Source organism: Paramisgurnus dabryanus, chromosome 20 (assembly GCF_030506205.2).
Source record: "Paramisgurnus dabryanus chromosome 20, PD_genome_1.1, whole genome shotgun sequence".
Taxonomy (NCBI): Eukaryota; Metazoa; Chordata; class Actinopteri; order Cypriniformes; family Cobitidae; genus Paramisgurnus; species Paramisgurnus dabryanus.
This window is the reverse complement of record NC_133356.1, coordinates 18,401,066-18,417,835: the sequence shown is the minus strand read 5'-3', so window position 1 is coordinate 18,417,835 and position 16,770 is coordinate 18,401,066. Positions and strand designations below refer to the sequence as shown.

The 16,770-nt window shown below is 36.9% G+C and overlaps 1 protein-coding gene across 5 annotated transcripts in view; it reads left to right on the top strand.

Annotated features, from left to right (window-relative positions):
• khdrbs2 (KH domain containing, RNA binding, signal transduction associated 2) overlaps positions 1–16,770 on the top strand; it is a 90,600-nt gene that overhangs the window by 44,311 nt on the left and 29,519 nt on the right. For all 5 annotated transcript variants that reach the window (XM_065296817.2, XM_065296816.2, XM_065296815.2 and 2 more), the window contains exons 4-6: positions 1,207–1,353; positions 6,026–6,153; positions 10,098–10,296. In XM_065296817.2, coding sequence (XP_065152889.1) covers positions 1,207–1,353; positions 6,026–6,153; positions 10,098–10,296 — 474 coding nt within the window. The remainder of the gene's footprint in view (positions 1–1,206; positions 1,354–6,025; positions 6,154–10,097; positions 10,297–16,770) is intronic.

The following is a 16,770-nucleotide window of genomic DNA, read 5'->3' as shown; positions in this document are numbered from 1 at the left end:
AATCAGAGGAACCCTTCATTTTGTCATATTTGAAGAGGATTGTGTTGTTCTCAGACATACTTACTTGAGTGCTTTTGAAATGCATCCTGGGAGATAGACCTGTCTTTTGAAACAATGCAACATTTTCTTCATGGACTGACATGAAAGGAATGTTAAAGCTTCTAGACTTGAAACAAAACAAATGTCATCTGTTACCTTCTTCTTGTCTCCTGCCTCCCATCCTATTTTAGCCATTCAATTTAAATAAGTGTAGACACTCACACACGCGAGCGAACCTATGCATCGGTACAAAATAACAGCCTAACCTTTTCTGAACTACACAATTTGTCAGTGGTAGAACCAAAATATGATTTTGCCCATCAGAATAGCTTAAGTGCCTCCTGACCTTTCGTCCATCCAAAGGATGATGGGGAAAGTGGCTGGGTCACTTTGCCATGATAGAGGCATCAGTAAGTGTTTATTAAAGCTGAAGGGGCCACATCAGTGATCACGCATCGCTTAATGGCCCCTACGTCAAAACTGTCCTGTTTTTAAGTAGAGCCCACAGCCGAATGATAATCAACATAAGATGGTTATGTTGTCTGCCGTAATTATAAGCTTTCTAAAGTTTCAAGTTTTCTGAAGAGCTACAGAACAACTTTAACAATCAGAGATTATTGAGAAGCTGAATATATCTGTGGGCAGTTGTAGCCTAGTGGAGGCAGCCTAGTGGTTATAAAGTTGGCTTGTAACCAAAAGGTTGCCAATTTGAGTCTCACAGCTCTCAGGTTGCGACCGGTGTGCCCATGAGCAAAGTACGTTTCCCCAATTGTTTGTTACTCACTGGATGGGTTAAATCATCTCAAGGCAAGATTTAATCAGAAAGGTGAAAATGTCAATTTATTTCTGATAAAAGGCCCCCAGGCAGCTCTAAGTATAATGATAGTATACGCATTCATTATATGTGTTATAGAGCAGAGGTAGGTTCCACTATTCACAATTTTTTATGTGCTTTTATGAGAATTGTTATACAATATTAAAAAAAAAATTATCCATGTCAGAATACATTGCTACAATTTGCACAGCTGTAATTTGAAATTTAGCCTCATAAAATTTTGAAATGTACATACAGTAATTTGGGTTTAAAAACTAATTAATGCAATTTTTAATTAATTAATGACATAATTAGTGCTCATACTGAATTCCTGAATTTTTTTGTATATCCAGGAGGAAGAGCTGAGGAAAAGCGGAGAGGCGAAATACGCCCATTTGAACTATGATCTTCATGTTTTAATCGAGGTCTTTGCACCAGCTGGAGAAGCGTATTCCCGCATGAGTCATGCCCTGGACGAGATTAAGAAATTCCTTGTTCCAGTAAGTTTTCATACTCTGATTCCTCGAGAGGCATGGTGTGCTGGAGGTAAAGATGAGATGGTTTTCGAACCAACCAATGCTGATTATATACTGGTTCATGTTTATTGCAACAGCATAATAGACATTATGGAGTTATGCATGCGATTAAAAAAATACTTTGGGGAACCCGGTTAAATTGGATGTTTGATTTGAATCCTAAAAGAATGGCGATATCTTTTTAAAATCCACATGAATTTGTCCCTGGGTTATGAATTCTCTTTGTTAAATGCATTAGCATGCGATGCCTTTTATGGCAGGCTGCACAAAAAAGCAACCCTAATGTCAGAATCAGACGGAAAAGAAAAGTGAGTCCTGGAGCTCTCGCAGATAATGAATGTGTGAACTGAATATTTCTACATAGTCTGGACTGTAAATATTAATGGAGCTGTGTGAGGTGTCGACCTCAGGCAAGAAGTGTTCAAAGAGATTTTGGCCCTTTGGCCCCATCCTGCTTTCACCTCTCCTGCCATGGGCTTTACAACACAGCACTTAGTCTCTTGGGTCACATCTTTGCAGCATCCAAATCACTGATCCGATCGCATCCTCTATGTTTTATTTTATTGCCTACTGCAATGGGCGTACCAAACAGAAGAGACCAAACCATCTTGATCCTTGAGATGTGTTTAAGTTTCTATGCAGCTTGATGTTTCACAACCTTTGTTTTTATAGGGACATCATATTACATTTGATCATTTAAACCATATTATGTATTACAGACAGTAGACATGTTTTGTAATTCCAGTCAAATCAACAAGCAACAAGGGTGTGCAGCTGGAACAACTGATAATCTTTTGCTGTATTCATATTATGTGGATAAGATTATGCAACATTACACATCGCTATAGGCACTAGAAAAGCAGTGATTCATATAAAACACAGCATCTTTAGCAGGTGTGAGTGGGTTTCTCTTTAGCACAAGCAAGCCTAGAAGGAAGCTAACTAGATTTTAAAGGAAGTCTTATTCATATACCAGTAATAGAGAGCAACTGCTGAGACTCAGGCTTACTGTATATACTGAGTTTGTAATGCAATGATAGCAAAATAATATATGCCCCATCAACCTTTTTCTATATAGCTTCATCTAACTTTTTTCATTTACAGTACATCACCAACATTTAACAATAAGGATCCCTTTGGCTTGCAGTCTTGTATAAAAGAGCAGTACAGCAGATCAGGGCTAGTCGTCACGCTTTTCCCTCACTGAACATTTGTCAGGTTTATCTTTAAAAATCTATTTCTGTATAGGCACATTTCTAAAAGACTTGGCTACGTTAACTTACAGTTCATTGAACACGTATCCAGGCAGTGAGCACACTCAATTCAATGAACATGTTAGGTTACAGTATGTTGTTACACAATATGGGTTGCCATTTAAAATACCTAATAAATATATTTCTGCATAATTAAAACATTAAAGATGCACAAAACTAAAATGTATATGTTAACGTACAAACAAAAAAAATATAGGACAGAAAAAGCTTTACTTGTGTGGCAAGTTAACTACACTCTAAATTCTACTGGGTTGTTTTTAACCCAATGCCTGGTAAATAACGGACAGAACACATGTTGGGTTAATAAATAAACCTATGCTGGGTTGTTTCCATGCAGTGCTGGGTTGTTCCAACTCATGGTTGGGTTAACAACAACCCCGCATAGGTTTAGCCTAACATGTGTTGAATATTTACCCAGCCTTTGGGTTAAAAATAACCCAGCAGAATTTCGAGCTACAATATTTTTTCATTTGAATTCTGGCCCACTCTGATCTTGTGTTTACTAAGACTCCCTGTTTACACCCTGAATCAATTCAATACCATTAGAATTCAAAACATAATTAGTTTCACCATGAGACGCACTGTATAATGAATCCATCAGGATGCTTATTACATCTGATCAGTATAAAATACATTTCAGTCTGTCCATTTGTTGCCATCATTTCTCAATTAAAGGGAAAGGAATGCAATCAGATGTGGAACACCACTAGCTGCCTCACCGACTCTGATATTACAACTCTAGTCAAGAGGGTATCTCAACCCACCTACCTAGTGGTCTCGGAGTTGACAGTCTGTGCAATGAAAGTGAAAGTCTATCTTAGTTTTTCCAGAGATGATAGATATAACAATCAAAGTCCACAGACGGAGCATGTTGTATGTACTACACTGTGAGTTGTTTTCCTCCCTCCTCAAGTGGCATAGACTATTTTCACTCAGCTCAGGTTATATTTATATTTCTTACTGCTTTTCAACCACCGGCACCAGCATCCGATGCTCCTCTTGACTGACTCCAGGTACTACTTGTCTTAGATTCAGAAACAGCAATCCGCAGCTGTTCCTATCAAAATTCCTAACACGCTTTTTATATTTTTAAGGATTGTCTCAGTGGTTACTGAGAAATAAATTAACCCCACAACCCAAAAAATATATTCTTTAAAAAATATAGGCTATATAATAACGACTTCTCACCCCCCCCCCCCCAAATAACACGTGACCGTAGTCCTATTTCTAAACATTTGTATTTCCAAACAAAATGTATTTCATATGTAGGTCTGAAGTTGAATTTGTAATTCAAGCAATCGCCTTTATGCTAACATGAAAGTGTCATTTTGAAGAGCTCAGATTCAACCTTCTGATGGTGTCTGACATGTTTTCTTGTAAACTAGCTTTTTTATCAGACTCTTAATAGATTCTGCCAGCAAAGCGGTATTTCTGAATGGCCTAAGGCCGGGATTAAGACGTTTATAGCGAAAGTATTTGACAAACGTATAGCCGTTTTTTATCGGATGCACCTGCATTGTCACATTATGCGTCTGGGTGGAACTTAATTTCCGTTTGTTTAATGGTCTGACTAGGGACTAACCTGAACTCTGGAACAAATACCTTTGTTCAAAAATAAACAAATAAATAACAAAATATATATATATTTTGGTTTCCTAAATAAGTGGTGGAGATGGTGATCATGGATCATCGCTATGTGTAGAGAGGTTTGGCAGCCAATCTGTAGTTAAAGGGACACTATTTGCTCATTTTCCAGCTCCCCTAGAGTTAAACATTTGATTTATACCATTTTGGAATCCATTCAGCTGAGCTCCGGGTCTGGCGGTACCACTTTTAGCTTAGCTTAGTACAATCCATTGAATCTGATTAGACCATTTGCATCAAGCTCAAAAATAACCAAAATGTTTCTATGTTTTTCCTATTTAAAACTTGACTCTTCTGTAGTTACATCGTTTACTAAGACTGACAGAAAACTAAAAGTTGCGATTTTCTAGGCAGATATGGCTAGGAGGACTATACTCTCATTCTGGCGTAATAATCAAGGACTTTGATGCCGTAACATGGCTGCAGCAGGCATAGTGATATTACGCACTGCCCGAAAATAGTCCCCTTGGTTACTTTCAATAAAAGTTTCCCTTTAACATTCTATACATTAATGTTACACAGTAACGTTAGCTCAGTGTAGTTTTTGATATGCTTTAGCTACAGTATGAGTTGAACTGAGGTAATCTACTTGTTATTTACTTTGCTTGTTATCAGAATCAAATTACTCTAAAAGGACTCTGTTGTTATTGATTCTTTGTGGAAGTTTACTAGAAGTTCGATTTTTTTCCACGATGTCGTTTATGTTGTTACTACTGAAACCGTCTATACTATGTGCCGAGAGCATTATATTATCTCATCTTTGGTAGCCTGTAGAGGTTTTTGCACGTTGAGCTCCTCAATTATTCCTAGGTAACTGACAGTAAAGAAAACTAAGTGGCCACAGAAAAAGCTCTAAACCGCAACGATGCAATCTTTATTGATTGTCGAGCATATCTGGATGAAAAAGGCACTCTCCTCTAACTGCCGTGTCTGATATTTGCCTGCCTGTACCCAGCTGCTGTGCCAAACAGGAAGGAAAATAAGTGGCTGGTGGAAATGAGGCTCCGTTTATCTGCCTGTGGCAGTGACATGATAATAAAATAAGCGCTATCCACTCTGTAATCGGCCTTGTGATTCAGGGCCCTGTCATGTTCGATCAAATGAGAGAGGGAATTTTTAAATGCAGAAAGTGGAATTATTCTTTCACAACAATGCACTGATAGCTGATGTCAAACAAAGTTAATAAGCCACCGCGCTCCATTTTTCTCCTGCCTCTTTCATTCCTCTCATTCCATATGAGAGATGTGCTGGCATCACGGCGTGTGTTGGACGACGCATCATATGCCATCTTTTATCAATATGTCTTTGGGCCAATATGTAAGCAAAAACATACTTTGTCCTTTGATAAACCAGATAAAACAGGTTTTGTTTATTTTCCTTGTTTTTAAGTCAGCAATTTAAGACTTCCTGCCAACATTCTGGGAATGCAATTGTAGCGGAGTTACTTTGATGCCGGTGCATGCAAAATGTGTATCCAACTGAATTATTTATTTTTGTCAGGAATTGAGAAGTAGTATTCATATAAGATGCATATACAACACCTTCACACTTCTTGGGTTCAGCTGGTTAGCGCATGGCCCTATAACAGCAACAAAGACATTGAAAGCCAGAAAATGACAAAAAAAGTATAGCTTCTGTAGATAACAGTATCTGTCAATGTTAATTATTGGTATATAAATACATTTGTATGTGATGTTTGCTGTTTTAACCACTCATAGGATTACAATGATGAGATAAGACAGGAGCAGCTTCGTGAGCTTTCCTACTTAAATGGCTCAGATGATACAAGCAGAGGAAGAACTGTTCGGGGGCGTGGTTTACGTCTGGCCTCTGCAGCCACCACCAGGTATAGTAAATCTTAATTTAACCATTTGTGTACAATACTGGAGTCATATTGTACGTCAAGACATTATTTTTATTAATTTATGGTAAACGGTCTCAACAGTGGCGGCCAGTGACTTCTTTTTTTGAGGGTGCATGATGCGAAGTTCATCACAACATGTATGTAGCACATCATTTGTGTGGTTTGTAATTTCAAAATATGTGTTTGGCGCATCGAGATCCTGTGAGTCATTTGGATAAATTGATGTAAAGTTCCTTTCATAATTATTGTGACAGTAAGACAAAACTGCTCTGGAGACAAGAAATCTGTGAGATGAATATGAGGCAAAAGTACAGAATGTAAAATTTAATGAATCTAAAATTATTCCTTTGTGTTCCGATGAAGAAAGGAAGACGTCATACTTATCTGGGATGGCATGAGGGTAAATAAATTATAAGATCATTTTGGGTGAACTTCTCTTTTAACTCCAAAAGAAGCCTAATTCTCACAGCCACACATCTGTGCACTATTTAAAAATGAAAACACCCAGAGGCTCAGAGTTATTAATCAGGTTAGCAGGTGAGGCTTTAATTGTTCACATCAAAAGCATAACTTACATGTACCATCATACATTATTTACACCAAGTTCTCCCTCTTTAATGTTTATTTCATAAATTCCATACTTGCTCAGGCTTGTTTAAATCTTTAGATCCCTGTATACTTCCCCACACAACAGCGACAGCTTGCACTACCCCAGGTAATAAATTCCGAATCCGGTCTCTTCGCTTGCCATTTCTTATGGATAAACCCATAAAGCCCCACCTCTGATGTGCTCTGAGAAGTCATTACCGCAAATCAGTACAGAAAAACAACACTGATGAGCACATTACTCTGTAGTATCTTCAGATATGGATGGGTGGAATGTAGATGTCTGCTGACCGAAACATCTGCCATTCATCGGCACTGCCAACTCCATCTGCTGTTTTGCACCAGCAATCGGGTCAGAAAAATGAGACTAGAAACGAACAAACTCACCTCTTCATTCCACCAGAAAGGTGTAGCGATGCGTTTGTCTATTGTCCTAAAAAGGACACCTGCGCATGGCAGCTTTTAAAAATTCGTAAGCACTAAATCCAGTAGAGCTCAGCAGAGCGCTGTCCCTTATTGGACTGAATGCCCATATAACAGTATGTTCTAAAGCTGGTTATTGAAGACTATAACAATGCGTTTCGCTCGACTGGTACAATGTGTAACCATGAGCAGAATTGTGAATTGGACTGAGGCAGATGAAGATTGCAATATCTTTGAAAACTAAGCTGTCTAACATTATTGTGTCACTGGTAGAATGGTTCACAGCACTTTAATGGGCTGCTGAAGATAAAAACACAGCTAACAGCAGCTCACTGCAGCAAAAGTAAATCTTCACACACCAAATGTAAATTTTTCAAATGTAAACAATCGTGCTGCACCAAATTACTGTACTGTTGTCACTGCAAAAAGAGTTTAGTGGGGTAGGTGATTCCACAGAATATTGCAGTAATATCAAACAATCATGAACTGCATGGCTCTGTGCTGATAAACTATAAAAACCAGATTTTTTATGTGGCTACACAGAACTCTGTCCAATCAATATTGTGCTTTATGAAGGATGTTATGGAGTGGATTCAAGTTTTATTAAAGTGTCTGTGTTAAAACATTGAGGGCGGTTTACCAGACAGGGTTTAGATTAATCCAGGACTAGGCTTTAGTTATATTAGGACTTTTAAAGTGACAGTCCACATTTCCCAGCTCCCATAGAGTTAATAATTTGAGTTTTACCTATTTGGAATCCATTCAGCTGATCTCTGGGTCTGGTGGTACCACTTTTAGCATAGCTTAGCATAATTCATTGAATCTGATTAGACCATTAGCATTGCGTTAAAAATAACCAAAGAGTTTGGATATTTTTTTTCTATTTAAAACTTGACTTACATCGTGTACTAAGACCGACAGAAAATTAAAAGTTGAGATTTTCCAGGCCAATATAGCTAGGAACTATACTCTCATTCTGGCGTAATAATTAGTGACTTTGCTGCCGCACCATGGCTGCAGCAGGCGCAATGACATTGTGCAGCAGCCGAAAATACTCCCCTTAGTAACTTTCAATAGCAGGGGACTATTTTTGGGCAGTGCGTAATATCACTACGCCTGCTGCAGCCATGTTACAGCAGAAAAGTCTTTGACTATTATACCAGAATGAGAGTATAGTCCTAGCCATATCGGCCTAGAAAATTGCAACTTATAATTTTCTGTTGGTCTTAGTACACGATGTAACTACAGAAGAGTCAAGTTTTAAATAGGAAAAATATCAAAACTCTTTGGTTATTTTTAGCGTGATGCTAATGGTCTAATCAAATTCAATAGAATGTGCTAAACTATGCTAAAAGTGGTAGCGCCAAAGAACTTATATTGACAAGAAGTGAAAGTCAATAGAACTTCCCATTGCAACACCAGCGCCCAGCTAAAGTCCCCCGAATCCGCCATTTTGGAATGAAAGCGACTTGGGAGTCAACTAGAAGTAATGGCAATATCAGCTACTTTGTACATTAAAAGATCAAATTCAAACTGAATGATGATAACACAGAATAACATACAATCTGACCAGTGATCATTAATCCCTTTTTACAGCTTATTTTCAGATATTTAGAGTCTTCCACTTTTATATAGGCTAACTTTACATGCATACATACCGACATAAACTCATCCACACATAATACTGTATGTGCTGTCTTAAAGAGACATGGTTAACCCCCCACCCCACCCCACTCAGCTCTGAAAACAAAGAAGACACCTCTACCTGTGGGTCATTAACATATAAAAAGCCGTTCACACCTCACACCCACCGCTCCTCACAACCAGCTGTAAGGATTCCTGGAAACTTCCACCAGTTCCTTTATACATCCACAAACGTAAGGTTTCTGGATGTTTCACGGGTTTACTTTGGTGTATTACCTTTCCAAGCACTCTGCCTCAAAAATCTGGCAAACCTAAAGTTTAGCAGGGATTTCCCATTCCGTATTTGTCCGTATACAGCTCTTTTCATGCAGTGATATACATACACATATACACACATATACATCTGAATTGCTCGAAATGGATTAAGTAAAAAATAACACAGCCACTGTCCAAAAAGTGGCAATTATAGGATAACAGATGCATCATGTTCTATAATTATAATGTTTGTAGCGGGATCCAGGGGATTAATATGTACAAAATATATTTCATACCTAGTGGAGTTGGTAACTAATAATAGTAGTAAATGTGTAAGATTTGTAATGTGTAAGGCTGTGAGATTCGCTGGGAATGAATTGAGAATGAATTGGCTGTGAGAATTTTCATTCCAAAATGGCGGCCGCGCTACTGAAGCCCCACCTAGTGGCTGTTGCCAAAAACGAATCAGAGTTTCAGAGTTTCCCCTCTTGTTCTTCTATACTCTTTGGTATCGCCAGACCCGGAGATCAGCTGAATAGATTCCAAAACTGTAAAAATCTATAGTTTAACTCTAGGGAGCTGGAAAATTAGCCTATTTAAAAAAGTGGAGTGTCCCTTTAATTCGTTTTTTACAAACACACCTTGTGAAAAACAATACTGGTGTACATCTTGCAAGATGTTTTAAAATTAAGACATCTCAAACATACATTTTAGTATTGAACTTGGATAAGCCTTGTCCAGGAAACAGACCCATATTGTTTAGGGCAAGAGAAAGGAGATCTTTGTTTTTTTTATTGCAAAACTATTTAAACATAAATATAACAAAATAAATCGAAGAAGTAAAGCTTGTTGTAAGATTCAGAATTTTTGAAGATTAAACAGATGTACATTTTTTATTGTGTATTTTGATAGCTTGTTTTTTATGTTTTGGAATAAATAAAAAGATAAAGTATAAGCAGACTATTGTAACGTATCTCTGTCTGATTATGTGTCTTTAGAGGTCGAGGAGGTGCAGCTCCACCCCCTTCACTTGGACGAGGAGCGGCAGCACCCAGAGGAACTGTGGGTACACGCACCTCCCTCCCCACACCCACACTTGCTCGAGGAGTATCTGCACCCCGGGCCAGAGGATCTCCAGGGACCCCTGGATACAGACCATCGATACTGCAGGTCACGCACAAATCATACGAAGACTATGTAAGTGAACTCATATCCAGTGTATTTAGTGATCGTATTTCCATTAGGTTGTTTGAGTTTGAAAATAGGGTACAATTTTGGGTACCAAAGACTAGTGGAGAACATGCTCGTCAGTTTTGTCAATTTAATGATGAAGTTTGGGTACAAAGCATCTACAGAAAGTCTTGCTTACACACACACATACACACTAGTAAGATACCTTTTATGATCCCTTAAATCAAACTAATTGAAAAACCTTACAGAAGCTGCCTTCTATTTAATGCTTAATGAAATAGTGCAGGCACAACACATTCTAACAGACTGAAAACCATTCATTGCAAGTCCACATGTTGTCATAAAGAACAACTTTGTGGTGTAAAAGACGAATAATAGTGTAAAGTATACAGATATTTGGTGATCATCACATATGTAGTATTGGTAATATGACTAAGGATAATCAAGAATTAATGTGGAAGCTTTTTTTATCATTTGTAAAAAAGTTTTTGTGCTCAAGGTTATTTTTGACAAGTTGCATCCAAGTGAACGTCAAACTCAAACCAAATTAAAAAGGCAATATCTCATGGATTCGGTTCCCACTGAGCTTTTTCCCAAATGTAGTCCTATACGTGTAGCTCTGTGGCAGATTGCTCTGTCTGCATGAAGAAATGGTGGAGTACAGGCTCATTACCAGTGTGAATTGAGTTCTGCTAGGGAGCCTCTATATTATTCGACACTTCCAAAACGTGGACATTTTTCTGTGAGTAATTGGGTCTGAAGTTCGCAGGTGGATAAAGGTGGACTGAGAAATAAGCAGTTTCAAAATGTAGCCTTGCCCATCCTTTGGGATTTTTTTCTTACAATTCATGAATATATTTGTCATTTTATTTTTTTTTAATTGCATCTAATTTGGTGTATATTTGCAGAAACTGCAGTGTTCTGCATAAAGTATCACTGGTAAAAAACTATTTTCAACTGCAAAGAGAATATTTAAAACCTGAAAAATTCTGGTCACAGGCTTAATGTATTGCTTAAAAAGAGATGGATAAACTTTAAAAAGAAAAGATGAGAAGATGTGGCTCTTAAAGGTCCCATTCTTTTCCAATGTGGCCACAGTGTGAACAACCATGGCGGATTTGATGCAACTTTTATGTCAATCTACCATCACATTCCCTCCACTCCTGGCTTTGTCTCCATATCCACACGGACCTCTGTAGTGAATTTGCAGCCATAACCCCACAAAAGGTCAAAATAGCTAATTTTGCTCTCTTTTTCTCTTTATTTTCATCCTCAGCACCTGCTCATTAATGTTACGGCTGCCATTACACAAACATTTTGAAAGAAAAGCAAAATTGCTTACTTCCTCCATAACCTCGCCAACTTTAGCGCAACGTAGAGGTCTTCACGGGTCCACTTAGATCCGAAAACCCGAGGTTCGGGTTTAAAAGTTTCACGTGTGCCTCGGACACGGGTTGGGTATAATAATAGTGGCATCCGGTCTCGGGTAAATTAAGATGAATGTGTTTTTTTCGAACAAACCTGAAGACCCGAACTCTCTCTCTCGTGTTGTGCGTCAATGTTCTTTTTAAACCTCTCCTCTTGGACAAGAGCGCTTGCGACATTGTGTGGCTGGCGGTAGGTTAATTTTGTCATTGAGACAGAAATGTGAAGTTAATTTTAAATGTACATTTTAACGGATACCTTGGTGTCGTCATCAGATAACAAAGTAAAACATATGGAGCAGCTCGCCAAATTGGTTGCGAGACCAGCCGGGTTTCGTTCTGCCTGGGTTCGGGTAAAAAGTGATTCGGGTCATTTCGGGTCGGGTACATTTTTTGGACCCGAGAAGACCTCTAGCTTAACGGCGTGCTGCCTGTGACGTCATTGTTATTGTTCATTTGCGGATGCTGGTCAGTTCGAAACAGCAAATATCTGATATAGGCCACATTTTAAAAAGGTAATGTGAACATCCAAACAAAAAATCAGATCTGAGCAAAATATCCGAATTAAGCATTAAGACTTGCAGTGTGAACACATCTGTGTTTGACATCTGAACTCCTCAAATAGAGTTTTTAACCAGCAATTATCAGATGTGTGATTTGTCTGTCATTATAATGGATTTTTTGTTTAGTCCCACTATTTATGTAATACTTTTCATTGTTAAGTATTTGCAAAACACACTGACAGTTATAAGAGGGGACTAGTAGTATTGATTTTTGAATGAAAAATATGGAGATACAAGGTTTCCACCTGACAGTGATATATATATTACATTTCACCATCGGCTTTGATACAAACTTAAGCTGTTATCCAGGTTTCAGTTATCAAGAAGAAAGACACAGGAATGCTCTCTTCATTGTGTGGCGATGTTCTGCTCTTTTTGTTGGTGGGGATTTGAATGCAGTTAATCACAGCTCTTGTGTACATCAGCCGAGTCGTGCCAGACTGCCTCTTCTTCTTCCTCTCAGCATAACAGCTCTACTCAGACATCACAAGTGCTCTCTCAAAAGCCTCTTCACTTTTCTACAAAGCGTTCTGCCACTCCTCTGTGCTTGAGCTGCTGCCCCTTTTTCTACCCACAACATAAACAGACATCTGAATGTGGTCATGAAGAAAACTAAACCTGACATCAACTGTATTGTTTCTTAATGTCAAAATGCGCTAAATAAACACTTTATCAAGATTGCATCATCTACAACATACTGTAAGTGCTTCACAACACTCTGTACAAACCTCCTTTATGATTGGCTGAAAGGCGAGACTTACGTCATTCATAGTAACAACACTGAAGCCCCCTGTTATTATCTAAAGTCTTCAGTTTCTATGAATGTTTTGTGCTGTTCACGCTGCATACTGTATCTGTTTTTTCTTAATGTTTCACATGTACAGTGTTAAGACCACTGTTAACTTGAGCGTTAGCTTTAGTGGAACATTGCTGTGCTAATACTATACAGTGTAAAACAATTCAGTGCTAAAATACCATTTTTGTTTAGGAACATAGAACCACAGAATCATAAACTAAACAGTGCTTACCTTATGAAATATTTATACGTTTTGTACAATCACATAAACTTTCACACGCTGTGTTCAGCATCTGGGATATAACTCGAGTTATGAGGAGACTGTGTTATTTGTTTTTGCTTTTGTACATTTTAGATGACTCAAAACAGCAGGAGAAGATTTATAGACGGTTTCAGCAGCTACAACATAAACAGATAACTTTTGTGAACTAAACGCAACTTGCGGTAGACTTCCAGATAGAATAAATAACAGCAGAGTCCTTTTACAGCAGTTGATTTCTGATTACAAGGGAATTAAATGAAAAGTACTTTTATTTGGTAACACTTTACTTGAAGGGGTGTTCATACTGTAAGACTAACATGACACATTCATAATCATGACATGACACGTGCCATGAGCATGAAGGAGATTTTATGCACGTTTATAAAACTGTCATTAAGTGTCATTTGTTCAGTTATGTTATTTTTGATGCAAAGATGACATTGTTTGGGATGTCTTTGTTATGACAACTTGACATTACCCAGACAACATAATGGATCACTTTTTTTTAACCAGTGATACAAATTGAATTTGTCATTAAAATGTCATTAAGTGTTAATACTCTGTCATATAGTTTTATAACAGCGTCATGAATATTTTTCTTGACCTCAACTACAGTGGTACAAATATAATTTGTCATTAAAATGTCATTAAGTGTTAATACTCTCTCAAATAGTTTTATAACGACGTCATGAATATTTTTCAGTTCATAATGTTTTTGTAAGTTTCCTGCATGTGTTAAAAAAAATCAATCATCCAATAATTAATAATTAAAATAAAAAATAAAAAAAACATTTTATTGCATTTGGAGACTGATTCAACTAAAATTAATTGAAAACATACAATAATGGGTACAGCCATGCAGTGTTGGGTCCACATAGATGCAAAACAGTCAATTACATCACATTAATTAATTAAATGTTTTGTTCGTTTTTTCTTTTATGTCAGAAAATTTAAGAACCCTTTGTGTGTAATGTGCACATACATAAAGTTAAGTATAATCTTTTGAAATGGTATTTAAAATGATTTGACATAGTATTAATACTTAATGCATTTAAATGACATTTAATGCAATGTTAGCCCATAAAGATAGGTAGTTTCTTGAGTTTGATATTTATTATTACGTCATGTTTATGACAGATTTATGACAAGTTATCATGTATTGGTTGATGTCAAGTTGTCATAACAAAGACATTTCAAACAATGTGATCTTTGCGTTAAAAATGACACAATCTAACAAATGACACTTTATGATAGTTGGTGCCGTGTCAGTCTTATGAACACCCCATTCAAGTAAAGTGTTACCATTTATTTTGATCATATATCACATTGTACGCGTATCAACTACTACTAGGTATGTTGCAAATGTTTAAATGCTAAAACTAGTTGTTCAGATAGAAAGAGCTTGAAAAAAGCTTTTAAATGAGACCAAGATCATGTTTATGGGTTCAAGAATAACAAAATACCGGCCATTTGAAACTCGTAAATCACCACTTTATTTTGTCCCATGTTTCCCAATTCAAGAAAATGTGTGACCGAATCATGAAAATTACAAAAACATTTTGCCAGAACTTTGAGATATTGGCTATATATATAAAACTAATATATATATATATATATATATAACTAATTACACCCAATAACACTATTCAGAATATCGCTAATAACCCCAAGATTGGCTACAAGATCTCATGTGTTTTTAACCAAATGGTTTCGTATCTAAACTCCTTTACTAAGTTTTAGATTAAAAACAAAAATTTTCAATTGATAACTATTTTATTGTTTTACCTTTACATTACATTTCGCCCACATTCTAATATATACAGATATCTACTACATGGCTATACGGCTGCTTCACATTCTTTGTCCATTCAAGCAGATTTTGGGGGTGGTAAAACTCCCATGGTCGTTTTTCAAATGTACTGTATAAAAATTTCGTGCATTTGTAGTTTAGCAATTAAACTAAATGTCTATTACAATTTCAAGAATGTCTTTCATCAACTTCAGCAAAAACAACAACGATTTTACAAACAATAGACTTTGGCGAGCGTGCACGGCCATTAGCAAAAAATGAAAGGTGGTGACTGAAAACGAGAAGGTACCTATGGTTCTTCCGGTGGTGTTAACAATAAAAACTCAGAAATTTCGCCATCAACAAACCAACAGAATGATTATTTTCCACAACACCTCGCGCCGCCTGAGGAAAACGTAAGTTTCGTTAGGCAGAACCAGAAAGTCAGCCGCAACAGCGGAGTTAGCAACATACCTACACTGTAAAAAAAATCGTAGAAATTACAATGTTATTGCAGCTGGGTTGCCGGTAATTTACCGTAGATTTAAATAATGTTATTTACTGGCAAGAGTTTGTTCAAGGTTAAATAAATTTTAAATATTAACAAGTCTTTATATTTACAGAATAAAACTTTACAATAACAGCCTCATGCAAACCATTCTGGGAACCAGAAATCATCATCAACCTTTTTTTGTTTTTGCTTCAGATTTTGTTTCCCAGAATGTTTTGCTTGATGCTGTTTTTGTTTTGTTTTAGGCTACTCTGTAAAGACAAAGACTAAATGTTTAATGTTCATTTAACTTTGAACAAAATGTTGCCAGTAAAAAACATAAATTTAAATCTACGGTAAGTTACCGGCAACCCAGCTGCAACTACTACACTGATGTAACGTGTAAAATTAATGTATACTGTTTACAGTTCCTTGTATTCTTACCTGTCTGCAAAACCTCTCCTCACAGCGGTGATCTATGCCTGGCAAACCAAAACATTTTTTTTCGACAAGGTATTTGTTTCAGAGATCAGTTTAGCCAGACCTATAAATAAATAAAGATCGGAAGTTCACAGATGAAACCGTCTATATGGTTATGTTTTTACAGATAAACGAGTACATGCCTAATATGGGCTGTATTTGTCAAATTTTTGGCCTCATTTATATGCAAATTATAACCCTATTCATCCAATCAGTGTCAATGACCTCATAAATAGCCAAATAAGATTAAAATGTTTAGCAAATGTGATGGATGAAATCACAAAACCTAATTATGCAGGATTAAATGCTAACATAAAACATAATAGAGGATTAACCAGAATTGTGTTTACTTCTTTTACTGTAAATAGTCATCATTCAATTCAGCCACAGAAATGTGTGAATGGTTTATGTTCAATGAATAAGGAAGAATCAGATTCTAATTTGAAACATTTGAAAATGAATTTATAAGCATAACACATACATCTTAAGGTCACGGCTAGGTCAGTGTGAATGAATAAATGAACTGGGTCAATGAAAGAAGCTCTTGAGTGTTGACCTTTTAAAAACTCCCTTAAATACACAGTATCGCACACCACTTCGCATACTAAGAGCCAATTGATGGTGGAGAATAGAAATGTTAGGAAAAGCTCACTGGCACTATATCAAAGGAAGGTTC